The following is a 15833-nucleotide window of genomic DNA, read 5'->3' on the forward strand; positions in this document are numbered from 1 at the left end:
TTAGGGGAAATGGGAAGAGAACCTTGTTATCAAAATATTGTTACAATGACAAACTTGGTCATCGTCCTGTTTTGTGAGTCAAATATGTTGATGAGTGCAAGTTATCGCTGTCCGCGGTGCTGAAATCAATTATCAAATCCGTCTCAAGGTAGTAATCGACAGTATAATGTTAAATGGGTTATGTCTCCGTAGGCTCTCTCTCTCTAATGAAGGGGGCATCTTTGCCTTCTCTGTCCTTTAGAAGAGGGGAAATGCTGCCTCTATTCTTGATTGTTAGGGACATTTATTTTTCGTACAAAATCTTCCTTTAAATACATGTTGTTGTTAACAAATGAAGTACTGCAGTGTGATTCTCGATCACTTGGTGTCAGTATAATAACAGATAATGATTTATATGTTTTCGTCATAGCCATCAGACCCACCCCTTTCCTCTTTCTAAAACCGTCATCGACAGACCCGTATACGTGACGGGTTGAATACTCAATTCAGCATTAAAATAGTCTGATGCTCTGCTGGAGAACGATTGGATTATAACAAAAGGTGTAAAGAAGGGATTTTATGTCAGAATACAAGTGAAGCTCTTAGAAAGCTGTTTTTATTTTAACATTTTTCATTTATGATGGAACAAAGACGACGCCAGACATGGAGGGAGCGGACAAAGTGGCTTGCTTTCATGACGGTTTTGGTTACGTTTTGGAGCGGAGCGTCAGGACAATTTCGATATTCCATCTCCGAGGAAGTGAAAATAGGAACAGCAGTGGGAAATATCGCCAAGGATTTAGGTGTTGACAAGAGCACACTGAAAGAGAGGGGGTACCGTATTGTCTACGGCTCCACGGAGCCTCCTTTTCGAGTGAATCAAGACGATGGTATCTTGTATGTAAACCACATCATTGACAGAGAGGAAGTGTGCGACCGTAGCAAGATTTGTGTAATCGACTTAAAAACCGTGCTAGAAAACCCACTGGAGGTGCACTATGTTGCAGTGGAGATTCTGGATGTAAACGACCACTCTCCATGCTTTCCCGAACATGAAAAGATGTTAGAGATTTCTGAGTCTGCATTACCTGGAGCAAGATTTCAGTTACAAGCTGCTCGTGATGCTGATAGTGGTTTATTATCCGTTCAGCAGTATAAGTTGAGTCAGAACGAACATTTTCGTTTGGAAGTGAAAGATCGTGGTGAGGACCGCAAAACACCTGGTTTAATTCTTCAAAAAGCACTTGATAGAGAGTCTGTCAAGACGCATACGTTACTTCTGACAGCCATTGATGGAGGTAAACCTCCGCGATCCGGTAATATGACAATAATTGTTGATGTGTCCGATGTTAATGATAACCCCCCCTTTTTCACCAAGGAGTCATACACTGCTCAGCTAAAAGAAAATTCTCCTCTAGGAACAAATGTGATTCAAGTTAATGCAACAGATTTGGATGAAGGTTTAAATGGTGAAGTTATATATTCATTTGGAAACGACGTTGACGCACGGGCACGTGCACGTTTTGATTTGAATTATCTGACTGGAGTTATTTCTGTGTCAGGGGCCATAGATTATGAAGAATGTAGCAGATATGAGATTGATATTCAGGCATCCGACAAAAGTACGGCTACACTAACTACGGACAAAAGCGTTATTATAAATATTGTGGACTTAAACGACAATGCACCAGAGATGGAAGTGACATCTTTTTCGCGTGATCTCCCTGAAGATTCAAAACCAGGAACAACAGTAGCCTTGATAAGTGTTAAAGATTCGGACTCTGGTCTCAACGGAAAAGTGATGTGTTACATTAGCCAAGATCTTCCTGTTATGCTCACTCCATCTTTACAAAACAACATGTATTCACTTGTAACAAAAATGCTTTTGAATCAAGAGGAGGTGTCACAATATGATGTTACGATTGTATGTAAAGACGCAGGGGAACCATCCTTATCATCAGAAAAAAATATTAAAATGGTTGTGTCAGATGTAAATGACAACAGGCCAATGTTTTCAAAGAACCCATATACCTTCTACATAACTGAGAACAACAACCCAGGAGCGTCTGTTTTATCCGTGACAGCCAGTGATGAAGATGACGGTAGTAATGCTCTAATTTCATATTACATAGTAAGAGACAGAGGGGCAGAGCAGTTATTTACCTCATTTCTAAATATAAATAGTGACACTGGAGATATTTTGGCGCTAAAAAGCCTTGACTTTGAGACTCTGAAAACGTTCAAGTTCCAAGTTGTCGCCACAGATTCTGGAACTCCGTCACTAAGCAGCAACGTCACAGTGCACGTGTTCATTCTTGATCAGAACGACAACGCTCCAGTCATCCTGTATCCGGTCAGCTCTAACGGTTCTGCTGAAGGTGTGGAGGAGATTCCCCGCAATGTGAACGCAGGACACTTGGTGACTAAAGTCAGAGCCTATGACGCTGATATAGGATATAACGGCTGGTTACTGTTCTCACTGCAGGAAGTTACTGCCCACAGTCTCTTTGGTTTGGACCGCTATACAGGACAGATCAGAACACTTCGCTCATTCACAGAGACAGACGAGGCTGAGCATAAACTGCTCATACTGGTGAAAGACAATGGCAACGTTTCCCTGTCAGCAACAGCTACTGTGGTTGTTAAACTTGTGGAGCCCAGAGAGGCTTTTGCTGCTGCTGATGTTAAAAGTGCAACAACGGATGATGAGGATAATAATGTGACTTTTTACCTGATGATAACTTTGGGCTCAGTCTCAACACTTTTTCTCATCAGTATCATCGTGCTGATTGCAATGCAGTGCTCTAAATCCACAGACTATACTTCTAAATATCTACAAGAGACTAACTATGATGGGACACTGTGTCACAGCATCCAGTACAGATCTGGAGACAAGCGGTACATGTTAGTTGGACCCAGAATGAGTATAGGATCTACTATAGTCCCGGGCAGCCATGCCAACACACTAGTGCTTCCTGACAGAAGGGGAACATCTACAGAGGTAAGAAAATTATTTGCGAAAACCGTGGCATGTTTCTACTAGCAGCGTTGTTCGTTAATTCGTAATTGAAAAACTCTAAATGATATACAGCACTTGTACAATTTGATAGGCATATAAGTATTTGAAGGATATTTGTTTAGTATATTTGAGTCTTCAGCTGCAATTTTTATTAAACTGTTTCACCTGAAGTGAAAAGCTGTTATCAACAAGTGTCATTATGGGGTGAGATATGCTTATACTCCTCTGTTTGTCAGTTTGTAGTCTCCTGCTTTTTTCCATATTCTGACAAACACATACTACAACATACTTTGATGAATCAAAGAACAGTACCTTCACTTGGACTAATGTGTGATCCGAGGTTGCAAGGCTTCTTCAATGTATTGTACATTTACACATATGACTGGACGAATCATAACTGCCTCTCTGCTGTCCACGGTGCTTTAAAGTGTTACTCTGCTGCTCTGATACCTGCTAATACACTGTGCAAAATGTCAAACCAATTTTAAATGAGGTATAGATATATCAAACATTTTTTAAACATAATTTAATAATAATAATTAATAATAATTTTTTTAGAGGAATGAATGCGTTTATTGTTAAATCTGGCATCGCATTATGTGATGTAGTTAAACGAAGTAAACACTACTCACAGGGGTAAAGTAAATCGTTATACAAAAATGTTTTCATTTCGCTATCACAAAAGGTACAGAAACGTTGATTTCCTTGTAGTGAGCAAGCATATCGCATGGTGTCAGTGTGTCAGAAAAATAACGTTTTAACTTGTCGTTACTGGGTGTTGGATCCACCTCTTTTTAGTGCTCTCAGTTCGATACTGCAATTCTGCTTGGCGGCTGGCTGCCGCATTTATACATATTGCCCCGTGTTTTAACAGGTTTTTAACGGAGTGAATATTTGCATACCCGGATGTGTTGATCTATATTTTTACAAGACGGTTACTAGCCCTGTGAGGAATCCTTACCGTTTTTGTTTTTAATCATGGAACAAAGAGGATGCGTGGCAAGAATGGCGAGAAGACGGTGGATCGGCTGCGTGGTTGCTGTGCTTTTGTGGAGCGTAACATCGGCACAATTACGATATTCAATATCCGAGGAAGTTAACGAAGGAACTGTGGTTGGAAATATAGCTAAAGATCTGGGATTAGATAAAAGCACACTGAAAGACAGGAAGTATCGGATTGTTTCCAGTAATGCGGATCCGCTGTTCCATGTGAATCAGAACGATGGTGTCCTCTACGTGAGCCGGAAGATTGACAGAGAAGGGGTGTGCGAGCGAAGCAGTACGTGTTTAATAAATCTGAAAACTGTGCTAGAAAATCCCTTGGAGGTGCATTATGTTGGAGTGGAGGTGATGGATATAAATGACCATTCTCCCAGTTTCCCAGACGAAGAGAAAACGTTGGATATCTCTGAGTCAGTCTTACCCGGGGCAAGATTTCCACTACAAGCTGCACGAGATCCAGACGGTGGTCCCTTCACTGTTCAGCAGTATAAACTCAGCCACAATGGCCACTTTCGTTTAGAGGTTAAAGACCATGGTGAAGATGGGAAAATACCTGTATTAATTGTGCAAAAATCTTTAGATAGAGAGGTTTCCGCAAGACAGTCATTAATGCTGACTGCACTAGATGGAGGAAAACCTCCGAAATCTGGTACTATGAATATTCTAGTAAATGTTTTAGATGTAAATGATAATGCGCCTGTATTCTCTAAAGACTTAAACTCAGTAATGCTTGAGGAAAATACTCCAATAGGCACAACAATCTTACAAGTGAATGCGACAGATCTGGATGAAGGACTAAATGGAGAAATAGTTTACTCGTTTAGCAACAGCGTAAATCGTAAATTCTTTAAGCTATTTGAAATTAACCAATCAACAGGGGAGATAATTGTTAAAGGTTTAATAAACTACGAGGATAAGGACAGATATGAAATTGAAGTGCAAGCAACAGATAAAGGTCCTGCTCCACTGGCTACACAAAAAAGTGTCGTCATAAAGATAGTTGACGTGAATGATAACGCACCTGAGATTGAGGTTACCTCCTTTTCAAACTCCATCCCTGAAGATTCAAGACCTGGAACTACAGTAGCCCTTATCAGTGTAAATGACTTGGACTCTGGTCTCAATGGAAAAGTGATTTGCTCAATAGGTGAGGATGTTCCTTTTGCTTTAACTCCATCCTTACAAGACAACATGTTTTCATTAGTGACCAAATCCCCCCTGGATAGAGAGAAACAGTCACAATATGTCCTGACAATAACTGCAAAAGATGCTGGTCAACCTCCATTATCATCTGAGAAGACAATAAATGTAGTGGTTTCAGATGTGAATGACAACAGTCCAGAGTTTTCACTGAGTCCATATACTTTCTATATCACTGAAGCCAATGAGCCAGGTACCTCTGTGTTTTCAGTTAAAGCTTTTGATCGTGATGAGAACGATAATGCACTAATAACCTATCATATCCTCAGAGATGGCAGTAAAGGAAATAAATTGACCTCATATTTAAATATCAACTCTGAAACTGGAGATATTTTGTCACTAAAAAGCTTTGACTTTGAGACTCTGAAAACGTTCCGGTTCCAAGTTGTCGCCACAGATTCTGGAACTCCGTCACTAAGCAGCAACGTCACAGTGCACGTGTTCATTCTGGATCAGAACGACAACGCTCCAGTCATCCTGTATCCGGTCAGCTCTAACGGTTCTGCTGAAGGTGTGGAGGAGATTCCCCGCAATGTGAACGCAGGACACTTGGTGACTAAAGTCAGAGCCTATGACGCTGATATAGGATATAACGGCTGGTTACTGTTCTCACTGCAGGAAGTTACTGCCCACAGTCTCTTTGGTTTGGACCGCTATACAGGACAGATCAGAACACTTCGCTCATTCACAGAGACAGACGAGGCTGAGCATAAACTGCTCATACTGGTGAAAGATAATGGCAACGTTTCCCTGTCAGCAACAGCTACTGTGGTTGTTAAACTTGTGGAGCCCAGAGAGGCTTTTGCTGCTGCTGATGTTAAAAGTGCAACAAAGGATGATGAGGATAATAATGTGACTTTTTACCTGATGATAACTTTGGGCTCAGTTTCAACACTTTTTCTCATCAGTATCATCGTGCTGATTGCAATGCAGTGCTCTAAATCCACAGACTATACTTCTAAATATCTACAAGAGACTAATTATGATGGGACACTGTGTCACAGCATCCAGTACAGATCTGGAGACAAGCGGTACATGTTAGTTGGACCCAGAATGAGTATAGGATCTACTATAGTCCCGGGCAGCCATGCCAACACACTGGTGCTCCCTGACAGGAGGGGGACATCTACAGAGGTAAGACAAATACATATTCCAGCTTCATGTCCTTTCATGTAGCAATGTCAATGTGATGGCAATTTATTTGCTTATATTTAAACATTTTGACTTCTAATTACATTGGATCATGTCTTACATGTACACTTTAAAGTTTTGTTTAGGATATAGGATCTGCTCTTGAGGCAGCATCTTCGTCTTATCTGTCTGAAATCATTTGTTTTTTCATACTTCATCCTTGTTGTTGAATAGTTGGTGATGTATGAGTCACTGCAGTTTTTCATAACGATTAGGGTAATGTATTCCTATACGCCTCTAAATGCAGGAGGAAGTGTCTCTGTCCATGGTGCTAACACATGTTGTACTGTTTGTTGGCATTCCTGGTTGCCCTTCACAATAATTATGTACTTTTTTGGACATAATCATATGGGTAAATTAAGTGAACTTGAATAAGGATATATATATTTGTCTTTTTAAATGATCGTAGTCAATCACGTTGTCAGTACCTTCATCAACTCTATCAAAACATTTCTGATTTCATGCCCGGCTTGGCGTTCTGCATTATCTTGGCAATGATGGACAATGGTTGTGATCTCTTTTTATTTTGTTTTGGCTTTTGCATGATGTGGATTTTGTAGCTTGTCTTATTGTACCTTATATCAACCTTCTTTTATTTAAAGAATGGCTTGATAATTAAACATTGCGGGCGAGCAAATTAAATCTGACATATGTTGCAAAGACAACATCAACTGGGTCATGATCAACACATGCTGCTAAAAAGTAAACTATAGCATTCCGTATTAATGCAAGTTACAATACGACAGTGAACAAATAAATCCTAATCCAAAGTGTTTGCCGAACTGAATAGCAATGAGATCGCTGTCCTTGGTGCTTGAAGCTGAAGGAGTTTATTTAGTCGATGTTTATAGACTCGGCAGCCACCTTCTCTCTTTTAGTATTCAATAACTTTTATATGGCTAAAAACAACACACCATTGACCAAAGTGTTGATTATATGCTTCACATTTCTGCAGTGAGAAAAGGGGTCGCATGGTGTCAGTGAAAAGTTAGAATTCAGCAGTAGGCTACACGAGATTGTCGAAATTGCCGTTTGGTTCCTCCTCCTGACAACATTTTACTTCGATACTGACAGGAGCGTGTCTCTGCTCATGCCTTCATACATGATCGGTTTAGCGCAATTTATGGAAATACAGGAAGCTTTTTAATATGTATATTTACATCTAAGAAAGCGCTGGACTTTGTCTTCACAGCAAAACTATAAAGATTGTAATGGATTACTGATGATTTCGGGTTTAACCATGGAACAAAGAAGATGCGAGATGCGGAGGGCGAGAGGATGTTTGCTCGGCTGCGTGGTTGCTGTGCTTTTGTGCAGCGTGGCTTCAGCGCAAATACGATATTCAATCTCGGAGGAAGTTAACGAAGGAACTGTGGTGGGAAATATAGCAAAAGATCTGGGATTAGATAAAAGCACACTGAAAGACAGGAAGTATCGGATTGTTTCCAGTAATGCGGATCCGCTTTTCCATGTGAATCAAAACGATGGTGTCCTGTATGTGAGCCGGAAGATTGACAGAGAGGAGGTGTGCGCGCAGAGCAGTACGTGTTTAATGAATCTGAAAACCGTGCTGGAAAACCCTCTGGAAGTACATTATGTTGGAGTGGAAGTGCTGGATATAAATGACAATTTTCCTAGTTTCCCGCAAAATGAGAAAGTTTTAGACATTTTTGAGTCCGTGTTGCCCGGAACACGATTTCAGTTAAAACCTTCACGGGATCCAGACAGTGGACATTTCTCCGTGCAGCAATATAAACTCAGTATAAACGATCACTTCCGTTTGGAAGTTAAGGATAAAGGAGACGATGGTAAAATACCAATATTGGTTGTTCAAAAATCTTTAGACAGAGAAACTGCAGGAAGTCAATCATTAGTACTGACGGCACTGGACGGGGGTAAACCTCCAAAATCTGGAACCATGAATATTGTAGTAAATGTTCTAGATGTAAATGATAATGCGCCTGTTTTCTCTCGAGATGGTTATTCTGTGATGCTCAATGAAAATGCTCCGGTAGGCACAACAGTCATACAAGTGAACGCAACTGATTTAGATGAAGGAACAAACGGAGATGTTGTTTACTCATTTAGCAACAGTATGAATCCAAATATAATAAAAGTATTTGATATCAATACATTAACAGGCGAGATAACGGTTAAAGGTTTAATAGATTATGAGGAGAAAGACAGATATGAAATTGAAATTGAGGCATCAGATAAAGGCCTTGCTCCTCTTACAACAGACAAAAGTGTGGTTATTAAGATAGTTGACATGAATGATAACGCACCTGAGATTGAGGTTACATCATTTTCAAACTCCATCCCTGAAGATTCAAGACCTGGAACCACAGTAGCCCTTATCAGTGTAAATGACTTGGACTCTGGTCTCAATGGAAAAGTGATTTGCTCAATAGTTGAGGATGTTCCTTTTGCTTTAATGCCATCTTCACAAGACAACATGTTTTCATTGGTGACAAAAACACCCCTGGATAGAGAGCAACAGTCACAATATGTCCTTACAATAACTGCAAAAGACGCTGGTCAACCTCCATTATCATCTGAGAAGACAATCAATGTAGTGGTTTCAGATGTGAATGACAACAGTCCAGAGTTTTCATTGAGTCCAGTTACTTTCTATATCACTGAAGCTAATGAGCCAGGTACCTCTGTGTTTTCAGTAAAAGCTTTTGATCGTGATGAGAACGATAATGCACTAATAACCTATCATATACTCAGAGATGGCAGTAAAGGAAATAAATTGACCTCATTTTTAAATATCAACTCTGAAACTGGAGATATTTTGGCGCTAAAAAGCTTTGACTTTGAGACTCTGAAAAAGTTCCAGTTCCAAGTTGTCGCCACAGATTCTGGAACTCCGTCACTAAGCAGCAACGTCACAGTGCACGTGTTCATTCTGGATCAGAACGACAACGCTCCAGTCATCCTGTATCCAGGTCAGCTCTAACGGTTCTGCTGAAGGTGTGGAGGAGATTCCCCGCAATGTGAACGCAGGACACTTGGTGACTAAAGTCAGAGCCTATGACGCTGATATAGGATATAACGGCTGGTTACTGTTCTCACTGCAGGAAGTTACTGCCCACAGTCTCTTTGGTTTGGACCGCTATACAGGACAGATCAGAACACTTCGCTCATTCACAGAGACAGACGAGGCTGAGCATAAACTGCTCATACTGGTGAAAGACAATGGCAACGTTTCCCTGTCAGCAACAGCTACTGTGGTTGTTAAACTTGTGGAGCCCAGAGAGGCTTTTGCTGCTGCTGATGTTAAAAGTGCAACACAGGATGATGAGGATAATAATGTGACTTTTTACCTGATGATAACTTTGGGCTCAGTCTCAACACTTTTTCTCATCAGTATCATCGTGCTGATTGCAATGCAGTGCTCTAAGTCCACAGACTATACTTCTAAATATCTACAAGAGACTAACTATGATGGGACACTGTGTCACAGCATCCAGTACAGATCTGGAGACAAGCGCTACATGTTAGTTGGACCCAGAATGAGTATAGGATCTACTATAGTGCCGGGCAGCCATGCCAACACACTAGTGCTCCCTGACAGGAAGGGGGACATCCACAGAGGTAAGACAAATACATATTCCAGCTTCCTGTACTTTCGTGTAGCAAAGTCAATGTGATGGTAATTATTTGCTTATATTTCAACATTTTGACTTCAAATTACATTGGATCATGTCTAACATGTACACTTTAAAGTTTTGTTTGGATATAGGATCTGCTGTTGAGGCAGCATCTTCGTCTTATCTGGCTGAAATCATTCGTTTTTTCATACTTTATCCTTGTTGTTGAATAGTTGGTGATGTATGAGTCAATGCAATTTTCCATAACGATTAGGGTAATGTATTCCTGATGAACATATTTTACCGTGATTTAATTGTAATACACGTTTCAAAATGATGCCGAAGTAACAACATACTGATACCAGTTAGTAAAAACCATGAATTAATGCTGTGACAAGTCTGCAGAAAAGACGGCAGGCGAAAAACCTTTTAAAATGCGTGTTTTCTGAATGGAGATCGGATCGATCAGGATAAACTAACCTGTAGCTCAGGGGTGGGCAAACTTTTTGGCTCAGGGGCCACTATGAGTTTTCAAATTTGACAGACGGGCCGGGCCAGTAGCAGATCGGTGAAAACATATTTAGCTGTCCACTCCTCATTAAACCCTCGGCACTGAGGAGCTGTGAGCTCTGTGTGCTAAGTACACTTTAAAGTTTTGATTAGGATATAGGATCTGCTCTTGAGGCAGCATCTTCGTTTTATCTGGCTGAAATCATTTGGTTTTTCATACTTTATCCTTGTTGTTGAATAGTTGGTGATGTATGAGTCACTGCAGTTTTCCATAACGATTAGGGTAATGTAGCCTATTCCTACACCTCTAAGTGCAGGCGGAAGTGTCTCTGTCCATGGTGCTAACATGTAGTACTGTTTGTTGGCATTCCTGGTTGCCCTTCACAATTATTACCATATTTACTTTTTTGGACATAATCATAGAAGTGAACTTGAATAAGGATGTGCATTTTTTTTTGTGTCATAGTCAATCACGTTGTCAGTACCTTTATCAACTCTATCAAAACATTTCTGATTTAATGTCCTGCGTGACGTTCTGCATTATCTTGGCAATGATATGGACAATGCTTGTGACCCTTTTTTATTAATTTTGCTTTGGCATGATGTTGACTTTGTAGCTTGTCTTATAACACCCTATATTAACCTTCTTTTATTTAAAGAAAGGCTTGTTGATTTAAAATTGCAGGCGTACGATACGACAGGAAAAAAAAAAAGATCCTAATCCAAAGTGTTTGCCGAACTGAAAAGCGTTGAGATCGCTGTCCTTGGTGCTGGAAGCTGAAGGAGTTTATTTAGTCGATGTTTAGACTCGGCAGCCGCATTCTCTCTTTTAGTATTGAATAACTTTGATATGTTTAAAAACAACACACCATTGAACAAAGTGTTTATTATATCCCTCACATTTATGCAGTGAGAAAATGGGTCGCATGGTGTCAGTGAAAAGTTCAAATTCAGCAGTACACGAGATTTTCGTCATTGCAGTTGGTTCCTCCTCCTTACAATCCTTTTACTTCGATACTGGCAAGACCGTTGTTCTGCTCATGCCTTTATACATGATCGGTTTAGCGCAATTTATGGAAATACAGGAAGCTTTTTAATATGTATATTTACATCTAAGAAAGCGCTGGATTTCGTCTCCACAGCAAAACTATAAAGATTGCAATGGATTACTGATGATTTCGGGTTTAACCATGGAACAAAGAAGATGCGAGATGCGGAGGGCGCGAGAATGGTTTCTCCGCTGCGTGGTTGCTGTGCTTTTGTGGAGCGTGGTTTCAGCGCAAATACGATATTCAGTCTCGGAGGAAGTTAAGGAAGGAACTGTGGTGGGAAATATAGCGAAAGATCTGGGATTAGATAAAAGCACACTGAAAGACAGGAAGTATCGGATTGTTTCCAGTAATGCGGATCCGCTTTTCCATGTGAATCAAAACGACGGTGTCCTGTATGTGAGCCGGAAGATTGACAGAGAGGAGGTGTGCGCGCAGAGCAGTACGTGTTTAATGAATCTGAAAACTGTGCTGGAAAACCCTCTGGAGGTGCATTATGTTGGTGTGGAAGTACTGGATATCAATGACCATTCTCCAAGTTTTCCAGAGGAAGTGAAACAGTTGGACATTTCTGAGTCTGTGTTGCCCGGAGCAAGATTTCAGCTAAAAGCATCACGGGACCCGGACAGTGGTCCTTTCTCCGTGCAACAATATAAACTCAGCCAAAACGATTACTTCCGTTTGGAGGTTAGGGATAAAGGAGAGGATGGTAAAATACCAATATTGGTTTTACAAAAATCTTTAGATAGGGAAGCAGCAGGGATAAACACATTAGTGTTGACGGCACTGGATGGAGGGAAACCTCCAAAATCTGGTAATATGAATATTGTAGTAAAAGTTATGGATGTAAATGATAACACACCCATTTTCTCTAAAGATGGTTATTCTGTTACGCTCTCGGAAAATGCCCCAGTAGGTACCACCATTGTACAGGTGAATGCAACTGATTTAGATGAAGGTCAGAATGGAGAGGTGTATTACTCATTTGGTAACAGTGTAAATAATAAACTATTTGAGCTTTTTAATATTAATCCATCAACAGGTGAGATAACTGTCAAAGGTCTGATAGACTATGAGCAAAGGGACAAGTACGAAATTGAAATTCAGGCATCAGATAAAGGACTTGCTCCACTAACTACAGAAAAAAGTGTTATAATCCAGATAGTTGATGTCAATGATAATGCACCTGAGATTGAGGTTACCTCCTTTTCAAACTCTATCCCTGAAGATTCAAGACCTGGAACAACAGTAGCCCTTATCAGTGTAAATGATTTGGACTCTGGTCTCAATGGAAAAGTTATTTGCTCCATAGTTGAGGATGTTCCTTTTGTTTTAACTCCATCCTTACAAGACAACATGTTTTCATTGGTGACAAAAACACCTCTGGATAGAGAGAAACAGTCACAATATGTCCTGACAATAACTGCAAAAGATGGTGGTCAACCTCCATTATCATCTGAGAAGACAATCAATGTAGTGGTTTCAGATGTGAATGACAACAGTCCAGAATTTTCACTGAGTCCATATACTTTCTATATCACTGAAGCTAATGAGCCAGGTACCTCTGTGTTTTCTGTTAAAGCTCTTGATCGTGATGAGAACGATAATGCACTTATAACCTATCATATACTCAGAGATGGCAGTGAAAGAAAGAAATTGACCTCATTTCTCAATATCAACTCTGAAACTGGAGATATTTCAGGCAGCTAAAAAGCTTTGACTTTGAGACTCTGAAAACGTTCCAGGTTCCAAGTTGTTGCCACAGATTCTGGAACTCCGTCACTAAGCAGCAACGTCACAGTGCACGTGTTCATTCTGGATCAGAACGACAACGCTCCAGTCATCCTGTATCCGGTCAGCTCTAACGGTTTCTGCTGAAGGTGTGGAGGAGATTCCCCGCAATGTGAACGCAGGACACTTGGTGACTAAAGTCAGAGCCTATGACGCTGATATAGGATATAACGGCTGGTTACTGTTCTCACTGCAGGAAGTTACTGCCCACAGTCTCTTTGGTTTGGACCGCTATACAGGACAGATCAGAACACTTCGCTCATTCACAGAGACAGACGAGGCTGAGCATAAACTGCTCATACTGGTGAAAGACAATGGCAACGTTTCCCTGTCAGCAACAGCTACTGTGGTTGTCAAACTGGTGGAGCCCAGAGAGGCTTTTGCTGCTGCTGATGTTAAAAGTGCAACAAAGGATGATGAGGATACTAATGTGACTTTTTACCTGATGATAACTTTGGGCTCAGTCTCAACACTTTTTCTCATCAGTATCATCGTGCTGATTGCAATGCAGTGCTCTAAGTCCACAGACTATACTTCTAAATATCTACAAGAGACTAACTATGATGGGACACTGTGTCACAGCATCCAGTACAGATCTGGAGACAAGCGCTACATGTTAGTTGGACCCAGAATGAGTATAGGATCTACTATAGTCCCGGGCAGCCATGCCAACACACTAGTGCTTCCTGACAGGAGGGGGACATCCACAGAGGTAAGATAAATATAACCATATTCAAACTCCCTAACTTTTCATGTAGTACTGTCATGGCCATTTTAATATTTACATTTAATTAAGTTGACATCAAATTACATTGGGTCATTTTTTATATGAATACTGAAACGCTTATGTTTAGAAGAATATGGATCTGCTCATGAGGCAGCATCTTCGTCCTCTCAGACTTCAATAATTTGTTTTTGCAACCTTTATACTTGTTGTTGGACAGTTGGTGATTTACAGTATATGTTAATGCAGTTATCCAAAGCGATCAGGTAATCTTTTCATACCCGTTTTAGGGCAGACGCAAATGTCTGCGTCCGTGGAACTGAAACGTGTTACATTTCTTTTAGGCACATACATTGGAACTTCTTAATTCAATGATTATGACTCTGCGTTGTTTGATACATTAACGGCACATGCAATTTTTTTTAACATTATATGGACTATTTTGTCTAATATTGTTCTATGAACTTTTAATAATATTATATGTTTATGTCAAGCAGTGTTGCAATAACGTTCTGGATCGCATGGTGTCGGTATAATGACAAATAGTGTGTCAGAGCTTTTGGTCATCGTCTTTAATCCAATCATGTATTTCTGCGTGAAAAGGGCTTGAACACAAAACTAGCTCCATTCATTTCGCCGGACAGTCTTGGCAATGAAACACAGTATGCAAAGGAATAGGCCTGATTATTGTTTCCTGACCACACAGTTATAGATACCGGATTATTCTTTTTTTCTGTGCATAATGGAACAAAGCGGGCAGCAGCCGCTATGGAGATGCTTCGTCTACATGGCAGCTTTTGTAACATTTTGGTGCGAAGCCTCAGCTCAGATCAGTTATTCCATCTCTGAAGAAGTGAAAGAAGGAAGTGTTGTAGGAAACATTGCCAAAGACTTGGGAATTGATAAGGCTACGTTGAAAGCTAGAGAGTATCGTATTGTTGGCAGTTCAACGGAACCCCTTTTTCGTTTCAATATGGACGACGGCATCCTGTACGTCAGTAGGAAAGTGGACAGGGAAGAGATCTGTGAACGAAGCAAAGCATGTATAATCAACCTTAAAACCGTGCTAGAAAATCCTCTGGAAATCCATTATGTAGCTATAGAGGTGCAGGATGTAAACGACCACTCCCCCGTGTTCCCAGAGAAGCAGAAGCGCCTGGAGATATTTGAATCTACATTACCGGGAGCACGGTTCCAGCTACAGCCTGCACGCGACCCAGACGCTGGTCAGTTTACTGTTCAGCAGTATAAACTCAGCCAAAACGACCACTTTCGTTTGGAAGTTAAGGAGAGGGGCGAAGATCGTAAGATGCCCTTTTTGATTCTGCAGAAGCAGTTAGACAGAGAGGCTATGAGAGAGCACAAGCTCCTGCTTACAGCTATTGATGGTGGGAGGCCAGCGAGGTCTGGAACAGTAGAAATAGTAATTCAGGTGCTTGACGTTAATGACAATTCTCCGATTTTTACAAAAGATGTATATTCTGCTATATTAAATGAAAACGCAGCCCTCGGAACGTTAGTTATTCAGGTTAATGCGACTGATTTGGATGAGGGTGCAAACAGCCAAATTGTTTACGCATTTGGTAAAGAAATGGATGTACATTTGCAAAAACTATTTAATATAGACTCAGAGACGGGCGAAATCAAAGTGACCGGAGAAATTGATTTTGAACAAAATGAAAGTTATGAAATCGATATACAAGCTACAGATAAAGGCACTGTTACTTTTACTACAGAAAAAACTGTGATAATAAAGGTAATCGACTACAACG

At 40.6% G+C, this 15833-nt stretch overlaps 1 protein-coding gene and 1 pseudogene across 4 annotated transcripts in view; both read left to right on the forward strand.

Annotated features, from left to right (window-relative positions):
• Positions 1 to 15833, forward strand: part of LOC117485543 (protocadherin alpha-C2-like) — a 166235-nt gene that overhangs the window by 22716 nt on the left and 127686 nt on the right. Inside the window, exon 1 of one of the 4 annotated variants that reach the window (XM_034134116.1) lies at positions 620 to 2980. The exons of the other annotated variants lie outside the window; for them this stretch is intronic. Within the exon in view, the coding sequence (XP_033990007.1) occupies positions 620 to 2980 (2361 nt within the window). Of the gene's footprint in view, positions 1 to 619; positions 2981 to 15833 lie in introns of those variants that run through there. 4 annotated transcript variants of the gene reach the window in all.
• Positions 11688 to 14058, forward strand: LOC117485545 (annotated as a pseudogene).

Source organism: Trematomus bernacchii, unplaced genomic scaffold (genome assembly GCF_902827165.1).
Source record: "Trematomus bernacchii unplaced genomic scaffold, fTreBer1.1, whole genome shotgun sequence".
NCBI classification, from domain to species: domain Eukaryota; kingdom Metazoa; phylum Chordata; class Actinopteri; order Perciformes; family Nototheniidae; genus Trematomus; species Trematomus bernacchii.